The sequence below is a fragment of the Seriola lalandi genome, unplaced genomic scaffold (assembly GCF_002814215.2).
Source record: "Seriola lalandi dorsalis isolate HSWRI2012SDOR001 ecotype SW California unplaced genomic scaffold, Sedor1 jcf7180002054912, whole genome shotgun sequence".
Taxonomy (NCBI): domain Eukaryota; kingdom Metazoa; phylum Chordata; class Actinopteri; order Carangiformes; family Carangidae; genus Seriola; species Seriola lalandi.
This window is the reverse complement of record NW_019525464.1, coordinates 321033-338540: the sequence shown is the minus strand read 5'-3', so window position 1 is coordinate 338540 and position 17508 is coordinate 321033. Positions and strand designations below refer to the sequence as shown.

The window sequence follows — 17508 nt, the reverse complement described above, 5'->3', positions numbered from 1 at the left end:
CCACCCCCCACTCCCACTCTGTGTGTCTCTGCTTCACTAATTGGTCACATTCAGAATCAACAGGCAGAAAAACAAAGCGTGACATCCCTCCATTTTTCCCAACATCCCCTTGGCCTCACACACACCCGGCACACATGTGTTTTATGTGTGTGCGTGTGCGTAATCTCTGGGATTTAACTCATAAACCACAAACTGGCGATTTAGTACTAATTTCAACAATAGGTGTCTTTGGTAGAGTCTGCACGGATCCCTCTTCTCTTTTCCTCCCCCTCTAACCTCCCCTCCCTCCCCCCCTCTTGGAGATTCTCAAGCACTCTGCCTCTTAATTGGTTTTCCATATTAACAAGCTTGTTTCTTTTGATTCTCCTCCTGAATAAAATGACGCTCTTAATCAAGATGGCTTTTTTTGTTCCAGCCCAGAGGTCAGTGAAGGCTAAACTCCCCTGGCTCAACCGTGGACCACACTAGTCTATTCACCTCCCGACAAATAGCCTCCACCCATATCCCCTATTAGGAACCAGTTCATTTTGGAGAAACCATATGTGTTTGTTTAAGGCCACTCTGCCCTTTTCCTCTGCTGGTTTTAAGGATTGTTTCTAGGGTTTTGTGTGAGGACTGAAGTAGTAGGGAAGTAGATGAGTGTGCATGTGTGTGCATGTGTGTGTGTGATGTTGTGTGTGTGTGTGTGTGTGTGTGTGTGTGTGTGTGTGTGTGTGTGTGCAGCAGGCTTCCCACAGTGACACCCTGGCATTCCCTCTATGCCAGGCATGCCTCTCCACTCACACTTGTCCAGACACACAGAGGCCTCTTAAGTAAATGTTAAATGTTCTCAGAAAGATTTCCAGTTTCTTCACATTCAGATAGAGCTTTTTCCTTCAAATGCACAACACTGGACTGTATGATAATGTCAAATAAATGGTAATAGTAATTATAAAAAAAACAAAAAAAAAAAACAACCCCCCCCGCAGTGGTCAGAATGTATAAATACATTTTGGAGGCAGTGCATGTCAGCTACAGCACTGAAAACTACACATGGCCACTATAGGTGCAGTATAACCCCTTTATGCAAGAATATAAATTAAGCTTCATCCATTAAAAAGTTCAAATGTTGTGTAATTTGACTCTTGGCTCTGGCTCTGGTTGTACCGTTGGGGCTGATGTTGGGCTGGAGAATGACTGAAAAACTGACTAAAAAGCTGTGTGCTCTAGTTTTCCTCTGGACTCGAGCAGCCATGCGTCCTGTCCTCTGGACACCGGTCCACAGGCCAAGGTACAGTATGTCAAGACAGACATTGACGTATCGTTCCTGCACCTTCATTTTATCTTACACATGGTTTCATTGTGTTGAAGGGAATTTTATGTCTGTTCATTGTGGAGATTCCAAAGTACACAATTAAATAAAATTCAGCTACTGTTATCTCACCCAGGTCATTAATGTACATTTCATCTGGATTTTGGAAATGTTTGCTTTTTATTAATCACCTGTCAGCCAGAAAAAACAGGTTTTGGGAACCCCCTGATATGACGGACCCCACCCTGCATACACTGACAACCGACATACATTAAGTCTTCTATGTGTGTGTGAGGAGAGGGTGTTATCCAAACAGAGCTCACCCTGGTTTCTCCAGCCATGTCCATGTATATGTGTGTGTCTGTGTGTGTGTGTGTGTGTGTGTGTGTGTGTGTGTGTGTGTGTGTGTGAGACAGAGAGAGGGAGAGAGAGACAGAGAGAGAGGAGGGCAGGCGAACGGCTGTTAAACAGCAGTTTTAGGGGATTAGGAGGTTTTGGAGCACAAAGGCTCGGCGTGGAGCAGAGAAAGAGGCTGAACTGGAGGGGGAGGAGTTTAAGTGGATGGATGGGGGAGAGGAGGTGAAGTGTGTGTGTGTGTGTGTGTGTGTGTGTTAGTGTGTGTGTATGTGTTGGGGGGGTATTTGGAGGGAAAGAGGGTAAAGGATGTGAATACATCTGGAGGGTTTGTCCTGTAGGCTGCTCTGGAATCATATTGTGATCACAGTCATGTGAACAGTAATTTTCCACTTTTGCAAATTCATCATTGTTGTTTTTAAAAAAAAAAAAAATCTTGGTCCAGACATGTAACACTGCTGGCTTCATCAAGCTGTTTAAGAGTTACTTTACTTCCTGTGCAGGAAATAGAAAGGTTAGAAAAAAAGTGAAGTCTGACAATATAAACAATTTTGTGTAACAAAAATAGTTGTTCTTATCTTGTAAATTATATCAAATCTCCTCCAATTCATCTCACGTCAACAAATTTTGTCTGTTTTAGAGACAGAAGTAAGTCTGACCCAACCGACCCTGTCAGTCTGGCTGCTGGTTGACCCACACTCTCACAACAGCCATCAATATTTGGCTTTATTCTTGTCTTTACTTGATGTGTGCGACAAATTAAAAAGGGTTGAGGCTGGAAGTTCAGGTCTGGCTGGCCAGTGCTAAAATGGTAACTGTTGTTGTAAGCAGTAACAGCGGAGGCACAGGCGTTTTAAGAAAATGGAGGAAAAGAGCAGTGAATTTAGAGAAATAACTGATCAGATTTTTTCTGAGTAATTCAGTGTTTATTATGAAAAATTGCATGCGGGCATCATACACTTACAAGAAGCCGGATTTGATTTACTTGTTGTTTTCTTTATAGTGCCCTTTCCCTCTTTTCATCCGTCCATTTACTTGTGTCACTCTCCATCCATCTTTCTGTGCCTCCCTCCGTCTTTCCCAGTGTCCCTCCAGAGTACCAGTCAGCTACCAGAGCTGTGCTGCCAGTCGTTTGATTCTGCCCAGTCCAATTATAGAGGGCCTTAATTACTGAGGCTGTCAGCCTCCATCAGTAGAGCCATTCGTCATGTGGACTGGGCTGGACCGGACTAAGCAGGTCTGCGTAGGTTTGGTGTGGGCTGTGCTGGGCGCAGGGGGACACATACTGTATCTGCCACTGTCTTTCACTTTCAGTATCTACCTGTCTGTCTACTAGGAAGCAGTTTTATCTGTCCTGGACTGAGTTTGTTCTCCCTCATATATAAAGAACATTAAATTAGCGACACTTACAGGTGCAATGTCTTTTCAGCAGCATTTTTTGGCTGGACGGCATCAGAGAGGCCAGCCCTAGAAACACGAATGTCCGTGATTTGGCTGTTTCTATTAAACAGACAGACAGTAGAAACTTTGAATTTTTTGATGGCCCACTGGTCCACCAATGCAGTGGGATTTCTCCCAGTGTCCCAGAGAGAGAGAGAGAGAGAGAGAGAGAGAGAAAAGGGCAAGGAGGTGCTGAGCTCTTCAATGAAATAAGATTTTACCTTTCTCATGTTGGTCTGAGACTGATAGTTTGATATCATATAAGGGCACAGTATGGGTTGTTAATGTAAAAACCTTCAGTCGAGGCCATTCATCTCAGTGTAAAGTGCAGCACTCTTTGGCTGTGGTGTATGATTTACTGTACACAAGATTAGTATACCTCAGTGCACTATGCTTCCTCTGTGTGTGTGCGTGTGGTTTCTTCCTCCTCTCTCCATCTCATGTCCTCCTCTTCTGCCCTTGTCCTCGTTGTCTAACAAACAGCATGAAGGAGGTTATAATTGGGAGGTCCAGAGCTCTGCCAGGTGGAACCACTTGTATCTGAATACAGGCTCTCGCTCTCTCTCTCAAGATCTCTCTGGTATATTGTATCTCTACCACTCTTTCTCTTACTTTATACTCTGTTTTTCTCTGTTACATTCTCCCTATCTGTCTTACATACCGTCTCTCTCATTACAGTTATGGCTATGACTGCATTATTAACATCATACGGCAAAGCTTATTGGCCATGTTTAGTTTTTATTTGTGAAAGTTTCTGCACAGCTTTTCTTTTCACTAACTGTTTCTCTGTGAGTCATCCACTGTCTATTCACTACAATACAACTGCAGCCCCCCCACTGCCAAAACCCCCCACCCTCAGTTCTTTAAGGAACCTGCCAAGCGTTGCCATTAAAAGGCATTCACCTCATTTACTGTCTTCCTCCTTCCTTCCTTCAGTTTCCTCTCCTCCTGTTTTCTCAACTTTTCTGCAAGGCACAGAGGATACTATACTGCTTTCATGCAGTCATTTTAAAGTCAGTCTTTAAATTAAGTGGTGGAAGTACTCAGAACCTTTTCCCAAGTAAAAGAGGCAATACCAAATGCATTCTGTTTTTAGTGAGAGATTATGAGGAATTCATTGTTACAAGTAATTTTAATTTTGTAAAAGTACAAAAGTTTTAGCATGGAAAGATACTATAAAAAGTGAAGGGACTAATCATGGCCCATTTCATACTAATTTGTATGTTAAGTATTTATGCATTTAAGTCTACATCACATTAATGTTGCATTTGTTAAAATTGGAGTTAATTTAAATTATTTGATTTTCCCCCCAGGGATCAATGTTTTATGTTACCCTGTCTAGCCTATAATGATACATCATGATTGTTAATTATAATTTGTGTTATCATCTTAAATTTCAAAGTAACTTAAGTTATGATTGTAATGGAGTAAAAAGTACAGCACTTACCTTTGAAATGTAGTGGAGTAGAAGTATAAAGTAACTAAAAATTGTACAAAAAACACTGTACTTGAGTAAATGTGCATAGCTTCTTTTCAACACTGTATCTTGTTAAAAACATTTACAACTGATCTCAGAACCTACCACGAACTCCATTTGTAATGGAGTTCCAGTTTCTGTCCTTTTTTCCCTCATGTTTTTTTCTCACTATCATGTCAGTGCAGAGATTCTTTTTTATTCTAAAAAAAGTTCTGATATTTAACTCATGTTTTTTATATTTTCAGGTTGCACAGACAGGTCTTTATCTCACTTGACACTGGCTCAAATGAGCGTGTGCTCACAAACTGTTGAGTGGTGTGCCACAAGGTTCTTTACTTGGTCCTTTTTTGTTTGCCTTTTATATACTTCCGTATTTGTGAGGTTTCTTTTCTTCATCTTATATGTCCTCAGTCAGAAATCTTGGTGTCGTGTTTGACAAGGCACCCACTCTGGACCAGTATGTGAAGTGTTTTATTCTTACTTGTTTTTATCAGACAAGGAATATTGCAAAACTTGGGCCTATTGTGTCTGAGATGGAGATGAATGTTCTTATAAAGCAGTTCAAGGCCCATCTTCTTAGACTTGCCTTTGATTAGCGTTCTTTCTCTATTTTTATCTCCTTTATCTATTGTTTTACACTGTCTCAGTTTTTTTGTCTTTCTTTTATAAATGATATATAAATAAATTTATGTACAACAAAGTATCAACTGCCTAAATTACATTAAAAAGCTAAATAAATAAAACACATCAGATCAACGTTGCCAGTGGCCACTTCAAGTCTTTATTGTTGTTGACCGTGTCCTTCTGCTTCTTCTCTACCCCTCTTCTTAAACCCTCACCCCCTTTCCTCCTCTCTCCTCACCCTCCAGGTGATCGATGGAAAACTGGCTCCCTTTCTGTCCAAGGTGATCAAGTTTGCCAGCTCCCATGTTTTCAGCTGCAGTTTGTGTCGAGAGAAAGGCTTCATCTGCGAGCTTTGCCACAACGGACAGGTCATCTATCCCTTCCAGGAGAACGCCACCAAGAGGTAGGGACCCAAAGACAACCTTTCAATCGATTTGAACATTTACTTATTTAAAGGAATCTGGGCTGGTCATCATTTAACAGAGCAGTGATCCAGGCTAACAGAGATCTTTTGTGATGCTTTGTCAAGGAAACATCACAGAACAGAACAAGTGCCATTGTAAAAGACAAAAACACATTAATCACTGTTTGACGCAAGACCTGTTTCAATGCCATCAAGAACCTGGTGTTGATTTATTAACATTACACTCTCGGGAAGAAGGTTCAAAAAGGGTAGATGTTAGATTAAAAGGCTCAGAAGGAGGTACGTCATGTCACACAACCAACCAGTGGTTACGTATTCTTACATACATTTGTAGACATTGCTGAGCTTAGGAAATATGATCCTTTGTGGGATCTGAAATTATAATACTCATGTAAAGTAGCCACAGTTAGCCACGGTTGGAGGAATGCCTCCTTTGCCGTGTTTCTGTTGTCCTTGCTACTATAATTCTATCTTATCTTAGCATGAAGCAGTATGGTCCAAAAGTCTGAGTGGTCTACTGTATGTGGATCTTAGAATTATAGCAATAGTAAGCAAATTTAATTTATTTACAGAATGTAACAGTTGTTTTACAATGCTATAATAATATATAATGGGCCACTACTATAGACAGTGTATGTACATATTTCACTATGTGTATAATTACTATAATTCTAGGATATTTACAGATGAAGCGTTACACATCTATCATTATGTTTTGTGTCAGAAATGCTGCTTTTAGTGTCAGTAAAGAAAAAGACTTGTGAACACAGAGAGATGGACATTTCATATCAGACTGTAGGGCCTCTGGGCTGAGTGTTGTGATATTATCAGAATGCATTAATATGATCATGAATGTTACTGGAGTTAAAGTCATAGTGTAGGATCATATTGAATGTGCTCTCACAAGAAGCCATATTTGGAGATATTTGTCTTGAGTACAAAATGTTTCAAACATCAGAGCTGAAACATGATAAAGTGAAAAGACAAAGTCATCTCCATTACAGTGAATCATCAATAACATTATCTACATAATACAACTTAAAACTTACCATCATTGTAGAAACTTTTGTCATTGCTGAGTCATTTCTTTAATTTCTTGGATCAGTTCATCAGCTTCTTGGTGAGAATGGCAGATATAAATGCAGGATGTCAGAGTCGCCACCTCTGCCATGAATGTGATGCGGACATATTCGCTGGTTGGTCTGAATGTGAACCATGAACTCACTGAAACAGCCAACAGCTTAAAATTTTCTTCCAGTTTTTCTTTTTTTTTCCCTCTCCTCATGAAGTGAAGACAGACAGTGAGGATTTTTGTGCCCAATTTTAAATATTTTTAACTCAAGTTGAGTATTCTTTGCTGTATAGATTGAATCCAAGCCAGCTTGTGTCTATTGCCACTTTTTAAAATTTGCTTCATGTTAACTGTACCATGAGAAATCCTGTTGTGCTCAGAAGCTTCTGGAGAGGTTCTTCAGAAGGCAGTGAGCTGAGCGAGAGTGTACCTAATGGCAAAGCATCTGTATAGAAAAGGCATCTTGTGCTTCTCTGGAGAGTGATTGACTGTTCATTTTAATAACCCACCAGTAAAGAGTCATAGTAATGTCACTGCTTGAGGCGGAAGTTAGATTTATTGTTGTTCATGTCCCTCAGGTTTAGCATGTTTCTGTGTTTATATGTGCTTTTGTACCTTTACCTATGCAAGGACCAATTAAGTTTGAGACCTTGAGAGTGAAATTGTTTTGGCCAGTCCTGACTTCTTCAATGGGCTAGTTTAAGCAAAGTTATAAAAGTATGGAGTGGAGTATTTCACACGTCCCTCTTGTGCTGCTCTGTCGATAGTTTTAATTTTCCAGGTTTTGAAATATCTGCCTTCAAGATTTCTGCCATGATTTTATTTCTGGCACTCAACAGAAAACACAAAACAGACTACAGTGAGGTGTGTTGATTATCCAGAGCTGAGCTGAGCCTGCTGCTTGTTAGTAACACTGGGTTGCATGAAAGCATTTGTGCGCGTGTGTGTTGGGTGAGGGGATTTTCACGACATGAGCAGTTAACACAGTCCAGAGCTTTGTCTTCGCCCCCTCAGAGTGACAGACAGCATAGTGATAAGAGCAGATCAGGACTGATTCCTAGAAGACTGAGTCGTGGAGGGAAACACTTATACACAGTCTGCTCTATAACACATGCACACACCTTCCTTGTTGAGTTGTGTTTTATGACTTGTAAAGGAAGTGTTAAGTGTTAACTGATAATGGCTGCATCTACTGTACTTACAGGAACAGAGCGGTAATGATTCACTAAGCTTATTCAGAAAGTGATAATACAGGAAATGAGCAATAAGTTGATTAATGAAAACAGCCAGCCATGTTGCAATCAAACATGTGATGTAGTGTGTTCTGTTCGTTGTTTTGTCCCATCATTTCAGTCAGTAATAATGACATCACCTATTCACCATGTGCAATAATTTCACACACCACATCTGTGCAATATGCTTTATCTGCTGCTACTTTATGTCATTGTATATCATTAAAACGTCATAAAATAGAATATAGAAAGTCATAGAATGGTAGGTCATAAAAACATCGTACTATAGAAAGGAATAAAAGGTCATAGTATACTACTATACTAAACGTTGTAATATACTATGTCATAAAACGTCATAGTATAAGGCATTTTTGTCTTACTATACCATGAGGTTTTAATTCCTATGACTGACATTTTATGACAATTGATGCGATACTATACTGTGACGTTTGTTGACATTTTTTGAAGTTTCCATGCCTTACTATACAATGACATTTTATGACAATTGATGCCATAGTATACTATGATGTTTTTATGAAATTTACTGCCATACTATACTATGATGTTTTTATGACATTTTATGCCGTACGAGACTATGATGGTTTTTTGACATTTTTATGGAATTTAATGCCATACTATACTGTGACGTTTTTTGACATTTTTGGATGATTCCATGCCTTACTATACTATGACATTTTATGACAATTGATGCCATATTATACTATGACGTTTTTATGCCTTGCTATACTATGACTTTTTTTTTTTACATTTAGTAGTATACTATGACGTTTTTGTAACAAATGATGCCTTATTATACTATGACATTTTATGACCTTTTTTGCAAAACTATACTATGACTTTTTTAGACATTTTTATGCTATACTATAGTGTTTTTTTTACTAATAATGCCATAGTATAATATGACATTTTATGACTTTTTTTTGCCATGATATATTATGACTTTTTTGACATTTTGTGACGTTTTTTATGCTATAGTATATTATGACGTTTTTTGGCGTTTCTTATGCCATAGTATACTATATTTTTTGACATTTTATGCTATAGTATACTATGACGTTTTTATGCCTTTTTTTTGCCATGACGTTTTTATGACATTTGCGTTATTGCCTTTATGCCTTACTATATTAAAATGTTTTTTTGACAAATGATGCCATAGTATTCTATGACATTTTATGACTTTTTTTGCCATACTATATTATGACGTTTTTTGACATTTTTATGACATTTTATGCCTTACTATGCTATAATGTTTTTGTCTTTTTTTTGCCATATTTTACTATGACGTTTTTATAACATTTCATGCCATAGTATACTATGACATTTTATGACGTTTTTTGACATTTTTATGCTATGACATTTTTATGCTATGACATTTTTTTGCCATAGTATACTATGACTTTTTGACTTTTTTGTTATACTACACCAAAACGTTTTTTGACGTTTTTTATGCCTTGCTGTACTTTGACGTTTTTTTGACAAATGATGCCATAGTATACTATGACATTTTATGACGTTTTATATGTAATAGTATTCTATGACGTTTTTTGGCATTTTTTATGTCATAGTATACGATGACTTCTTTATGACCTTTTTTGCCATACTACACCAAAACGTTTGACATTTTTTATGCCTTGCTGTACTATGACATTTTTTATGCCTTGCTGTACTATGACATTTTTTTGACAAATGATTCCATACTATACTATGATGTTTTTTGACATTTTTATGCCATAGTATACTATGATGTTTTTATGTCTTTTTTTGCCATATTATACTATGACGTTTTTATAACATTTCATGCCATAGTATACTATGACTTTTTCTGACTTTTTTTGTCATACTACACCAAAACGTTTTTGACATTTTTATGCCATAGTATAATATGACTTTTTTGACTTTTTTTGTCATACTACACCAAAACGTTTTTGATGTTATTTATGCCTTGCTGTACTTTGACCTTTTTTTGACTTTTTTTTTGTCATGACGTTTTTTATGTCATAGTTTACTATGTCCTTTTTTGGCATTTTTTATGTCATAGTATACTATGACTTCTTTTGCCATACTACACCAAAACGTTTGACATTTTTTATGCCTTGCTGTACTATGACCTTTTTTTGACGAATGATTCCATACTATACTATGATGTTTTTTGACATTTTTATGCCATAGTATACTATGATGTTTTTATGACAAATTATGCCATACTATACTATGATATTTTTTGACGTTTTTTATGCCATAGTATACTATGTCGTTTTTTGGCATTTTTTATGTCATAGTATACTATGACTTCTTTTGCCATACTACACCAAAACGTTTGACATTTTTTATGCCTTGCTGTACTATGACGTTTTTATAAAATTTAATGCCTTAGCATACTATGACATAAAAAACGTCAAAAAATGTCATAGTATAGTATGGCATAATTTGTCATAAAAACATCATAGTATGCTATGGCATTAAATTTTATAAAAACGTCATAGTATACCATGGCATATATATGGCATATGATGTTTTTATGACATAAAAAACGTCAAAAAATGTCATAGTATAGAATGGCATAATTTGTCATAAAAACATCATAGTATGCTAAGGCATTAAATTTTATAAAAACGTCATAGTATACTATGGCATAAAAATGTCAAAAAACATCATAGTATAGTATGGAATCATTTGTCAAAAAAATGTCATAGTACAGCAAGGCATAAAAAAGGTCAAACGTTTTGGTGTAGTATGGCAAAAGAATATAGTATACTATGGCATAAAAATGTCAAAAAATGTTATAGTATACTATGGCATGAAATGTTATAAAAACGTCATAGTATAATATGGCATCATTTGTCATAAAAAGTTCATAGTATACTATGGCATAAAAATTTCAAAAAACATCATAGTATAGTATGGAATCATTTGTCAAAAAAAGGTCAAAGTACAGCAAGGCATAAAAAATGTCAAACGTTTTGGTGTAGTATGGCAAAAAAGGTCATAAAGAAGTCAAAAAATTAAATTTTATAAAAACGTCATAGTGCCATGGCATATATATGGCATATGATGTTTTTATGACAAATTATGCCATACTACACCATGACATTTTTTGACGTTTTTTATGCCATACTATACTATGACATTTTTTGACGTTTTTTATGCCGTACTATACTATGACATTTTTTGACGTTTTTTATGTCATAGTATACTATGACGTTTTTATAACATTTCATGCCTTAATATACTATGACGTTTTTTGACATTTTTATGCCATAGTTCACTATGACTTTTTTGACTTTTTTTTGTCATACTACACCAAAACGTTTTTGACATTTTTATGCCATAGTATACTATGACTTTTTTTGTCATACTACACCAAAACGTTTTTGACGTTATTTATGCCTTGCTGTACTTTGACCTTTTTTTGACAAATAATTCCATACTATACTATGATGTTTTTTGACATTTTTATGCCATAGTATACTATGACTTTTTTTGTCATACTACACCAAAATGTTTTTGACATTTTTATGCCATAGTATACTATGATGTTTGTATGACAAATTATGCCATACTATACTATGACAATTTTTGACGTTTTTTATGTCATAGTATACTATGACTTCTTTATGACTTTTTTTTGCCATATTACACCAAAACGTTTGACATTTTTTATGCCTTGCTATACTATGACATTTTTTTGACAAATGATTCCATACTATACTATGATGTTTTTTGACATTTTTATGCCATAGTATACTATGACGTTTTTATAAAATGTAATGCCTTACCATACTATGATGTTTTTATGACAAATTATGCCACACTATACTATGACATTTTTTGACGTTTTTTATGTCATAGTATACTATGACGTTTTTATAACATTTCATGCCTTTATATACTATGACGTTTTTTGAAATTTTTATGCCATAGTTTACTATGACTTTTTTGACTTTTTTTGTCATACTACACCAAAACGTTTTTGACGTTATTTATGCCTTGTTGTACTTTGACCTTTTTTTGACAAATAATTCCATACTATACTATGATGTTTTTTGACATTTTTATGCCATAGTATACTATGACTTTTTTTGTCATACTACACCAAAATGTTTTTGACATTTTTATGCCATAGTATACTATGATGTTTGTATGACAAATTATGCCATACTATACTATGACAATTTTTGACGTTTTTTATGTCATAGTATACTATGACGTTTTTTGGCATTTTTTATGTCATAGTATACTATGACTTCTTTATGACTTTTTTTTGCCATATTACACCAAAACGTTTGACATTTTTTATGCCTTGCTATACTATGACATTTTTTTGACAAATGATTCCATACTATACTATGATGATTTTTGACATTTTTATGCCATAGTATACTATGACGTTTTTATAAAATTTAATGCCTTACCATACTATGATGTTTTTATGACAAATTATGCCATACTATACTATGACGTTTTTATGACTTTTTTTGCTATAGTATACTATGACGTTTTTTTGACATTTTATGACATAGTATACTATTATGTTTTTTTGACATTTTATGCCATAGTATACTATGACGTTTTTATAAAATTTAATGCCTTACCATACTATGATGTTTTTATGACAAATTATGCCATACTATGCTCTGACATTTTTTGACGTTTTTTATGTCATAGTATACTATGACGTTTTTATAACATTTCATGCTATAGTATACTATAACATTTTTTGACATTTTTATGCCATACTATACTATGATGTTTGTATGACAAATTATGCCATACTATACTATGACAATTTTTGACGTTTTTTATGTCATAGTATACTATGACTTCTTTGACTTTTTTTTGCCATACTACACCAAAACGTTTGACATATTTTATGCCTTGCTGTACTATGACATTTTTTTGACAAATGATTCCATACTATACTATGATGATTTTTGACATTTTTATGCCATAGTATACTATGACGTTTTTATAAAATTTAATGCCTTACCATACTATGATGTTTTTATGACAAATTATGCCATACTATACTATGACATTTTTTGACGTTTTTTATGTCATAGTATACTATGATGTTTTTATGTCTTTTTTTGCCATATTATACTATGACGTTTTTATAACATTTCATGCCATAGTATACTATGACATTTTTATGCCATAGTATACTATGACTTTTTTTGTCATACTACACCAAAACGTTTTTGACATTTTTATGCCATAGTATACTATGACTTTTTTGACTTTTTGTCATACTACACCAAAACGTTTGAGATTTTTTATGCCTTGCTGTACTTTGATGTTTTTTTACGTTTTTATGACATATGATGCCATATTATACTATGACGTTTTTATAACATTTCATGCCATAGTATACTGTGATGTTATAATGACTTATTTTGCCGTACTATACCAAGACGTTTTTTATGCCATAGTATACTATGACGTTTTTTTGACAAATGATTCCATACTATACTATGATGTTTTTTTACGTTTTTATGACATTTCATGCCATAGTATATTGTGACATTTTATGACTTTTTTGCCATACTATACTATGACATTTTTTATGGCGTAGTATACGATGACATTTTATGACTTTTTTTGCCATACTATATTATGACAAATGATGCCTTACTATACTATTACATTTTTATGAAATTAAATGCCTTTACCATACCATGATGTTTTTATGACACATTATGCCATACTATACTATGACGTTTTTATGAAATTTAATGCCTTACTATATTATGTTTTTTTTGCCACACTATACTATGACATTTTAAAAAAAAATTTTTTTATTTAAGTATATTTTTGGGGGCTTTTTATGCCTTTATTAGACAGCACAATAGAGAGAGAGACAGGAAATAGGGAGGCAGAGAGAGGGGGAATGACATGCAGCAAAGGGCCGTCTTTTGCAGGATTCGAACCGGGGCTGACTGCAGCGAGGACTGTAGCTTCTACATATGGGGTTCCTGCTCAACCCACTACACCACTTTACGCCCCTACTATGACATTTTTTGACGTTTTTTATGCTTAACTATACTATGACGTTTTTATGACATTTTATGCTTTACTATACTTTGACATTTTTATGAAATTTAATGATTTACCACACTATGATGTTTTTATGACACATTATGCCTTACTGTATTTTTATACTACCCCAGAATCTGTGCCAATGCACAACTGTTGCTTCTTTTTAAGTCTTTTTATGTTTATGAGTACTTTCATGCGTATGTTTGTTTATATGCATGAATATATCAATGTGTATGTGTGTGTATATATATATAAATTTCATGTATACATTGTTTATTTTTGTTTGTGCTTCTAAATGTTTTTATTTGCTCTACTTATTGTCCTGAAAAGCGCTTATAAATATAATGTATTATCATTACTATGATGTTTTGTATGATGTACTACTCTACTATACATAAAATGTCATAAAAACATCATTTGACATTTTTTTGCCAGACTATACTATGATGTTTTTGACACATTATGCCTTACTATACTATGACATTTTAATGTAATTTTATGCCTTACTGTATTTTTATACATATATACTACTATCTCCTCCAGAGTCTGCGCCAATGTACAACTGTTGCTTCTTTTTTATGTCTTTTTATGTTTATGAGTACTTATATTTGTATGTTTGTTTATATGCCTGAATATATCAATGTAAATGCGTGTGTATTTGTATGCGTATCTACATATATGTTTTTTTTTATTTTTTTTATTTCATGTGTACATTGTCTATCTTGTTTGTGCTTCTAAATGTTTTTATTTGCTCTATAAAGTGTCCTTGGGTGTCCTGAAAAGTGTTTATAAATAAAATTTATTATCATTACTATGACGTTTTTTGACATTTGCCTTAATATATTATTACATTTTATGACATTTGATGCCAAAAAATGTCATAGTATACTATGGCATAAGAAAGTCAAAAATGTCAAAGTATGGCAAAAAATGTCATAAAAACGTCACAGTATAGTATGGCATCATTTGTCATAAAAACACCATAGTATAGTATGACATAAAAATGTCAATAAACATCATAGTATAATATGGCATCATTTGTTATAAAAATGTCATAGTATAATATGGCAAAATACGTCATAGTATAGTATGGCATAAAATGTCAAAAAACCGTCATAGTATACTATGTCATCATTTGTTATAAAAAGGTCATAGTATAATATGGCATAAAACGTCGAAAAACGTCATAGTATAATATGGCATAAAACGTCAAAAAACGTCATAGTATGGTAAAAAAAGTCATAAAAACGTCATAGTATACTATGGCAAAAAAAAGTCATAAAAACGTCATAGTATACTATGGCATAAAAATTTTAAAAAACGTCATAGTACACTATGGCATAAAAATGTCAGAAAACGTCATAGTATACTATGGCATAAAATGTAAAAAAAAACGTCATAGTATAGTGTGGTAAAAAAAAGTCATAAAAACGTCATAGTATAGTATGGCATAAAATGTCAAAAAAACATAATAGTATACTACGGCATAAAATGTCAAAAAAACGTCATAGTATACTATGGCAAAAAAAGTCATAAAAACGTCATAGTATAGTAAGGCATAAAAATTTCAAAAAACATCATAGTATACTATGGCATAAAAATGTCATAAAAACGTCATAGTATAGTATGGCATAAAACGTCAAAAAACGTCATAGTATAGTATGGCAAAAAAGTTATAAAAACGTCATAGTATAGTATGGCATAAAAATTTCAAAAAACATCATAGTATACTATGACATCATTTGTTATAAAAAGGTCATAGTATAATATGGCATAAAACGTCAAAAAACGTCATAGTATAGTATGGTAAAAAAAGTCATAAAAACTTCATAGTATAGTATGGCATAAAAATGTCAGAAAACGTCATAGTATAGTATGGCATAAAATGTCCAAAAAATGTCATAGTATACTATGGCAAAAAAAAGTCATAAAAACGTCATAGTATACTATGGCATAAAAATTTCAAAAAACATCATAGTATACTATGACATCATTTGTTATAAAAAGGTCATAGTATACTATGGCATAAAATGTCAAAAAAACATAAAAGTATACTATGGCATAAAATGTCAAAAAAACATAATAGTATACTATGGCATAAAATGTCAAAAAAACGTCATAGTATACTATGGCATAAAATGTCAAAAAAACGTCATAGTATAGTATGGAAAAAAGGCCAAAAAACGTCATAGTATAGTATGGCAAAAAAAGTTGTAAAAACGTCATAGTATAGTATGGCATAAAAATGTCAAAAAACGTCATAGTATAGTATGGCATAAAATGTCCAAAAAATGTCATAGTATACTATGGCAAAAAAAGTCATAAAAACGTCATAGTATACTATGGCATAAAAATTTCAAAAAACGTCATAGTATACTATGACACAAAAAAGTCATAAAAAACGTCATAGTATACTATGGCATAAAAATTTCAAAAAAACATCATAGTATACTATGGCATAAAATGTCAAAAAAACATAATAGTATACTATGGCATAAAAATGTCAAGAAACGTCATAGTATAGTATGGCAAAAAAACGTCATAATAACGTCATAGTATACTATGGCAAAAAAAGTAATAAAAACGTCATAGTATAGTAAGGCATAAAAATTTCAAAAAACATCATAGTATACTATGGCATCATTTTTTATAAAAAGGTCATAGTATAATATGGCATAAAACGTCAAAAAACGTCATAGTATAGTATGGCATAAAAATGTCAAATAACGTCATAGTATAGCATGGCATAAAAATGTCAAATAACGTCATAGTATAGTATGGCATAAAAATGTCAAATAACGTCATAGTATAGCATGGCATAAAAATGTCAAATAACGTCATAGTATAGTATGGCATAAAAATGTCAAATAACGTCATAGTATAGCATGGCATAAAAAAAGTCATAAAACGTCATAGTATAGAGTGGCAAAAAAAGTCATGAAATGTCATAGTATAGTAAGGCATAAAACGTCAAAAAACATCATAGTTTAGTATGGCAAAAAAAGTCATAAAAACGTCATAGTATACTATGGCATAAAAATTTCAAAAAACATCATAGTATACTATGGCATAAAATGTCAAAAAAACATAATAGTATACTATGGCGTAAAAATGTCAAGAAACGTCATAGTATAGTATGGCATAAAACGTCAAAAAACATCATAGTTTAGTATGGCAAAAAAAGTCATAAAAACGTCATAGTATAGTATGGCATAAAAATTTCAGAAAACATCATAGTATACTATGGCATCATTTGTTATAAAAAGGTCATAGTATAATATGGCATAAAATGTCCAAAAAATGTCATTGTATACTATGGCAAAAAAAGTCATAAAAACGTCATAGTATACTATGGTATAAAAATTTCAAAAAACATCATAGTACACTATGGCATAAAAATGTCAGAAAACGTCATAGTATAGTGTGGCTAAAAAAGTCATGAAATGTCATAGTATAGTAAGGCATAAAAAAAGTCATAAAACGTCATAGTATTGTATGGCATAAAATGTCAAAAAACCGTCATAGTATACTATGGCA

At 33.5% G+C, this 17508-nt stretch overlaps 1 protein-coding gene across 1 annotated transcript in view; it reads left to right on the top strand.

Annotated features, from left to right (window-relative positions):
* The window catches only part of plekhm3 (pleckstrin homology domain containing M3), a 52368-nt gene that overhangs the window by 26515 nt on the left and 8345 nt on the right, over positions 1–17508 (top strand). The window contains exon 6 of the mRNA XM_023430819.2: positions 5432–5589. Within this exon, the coding sequence (XP_023286587.1) occupies positions 5432–5589 (158 nt within the window). The remainder of the gene's footprint in view (positions 1–5431; positions 5590–17508) is intronic.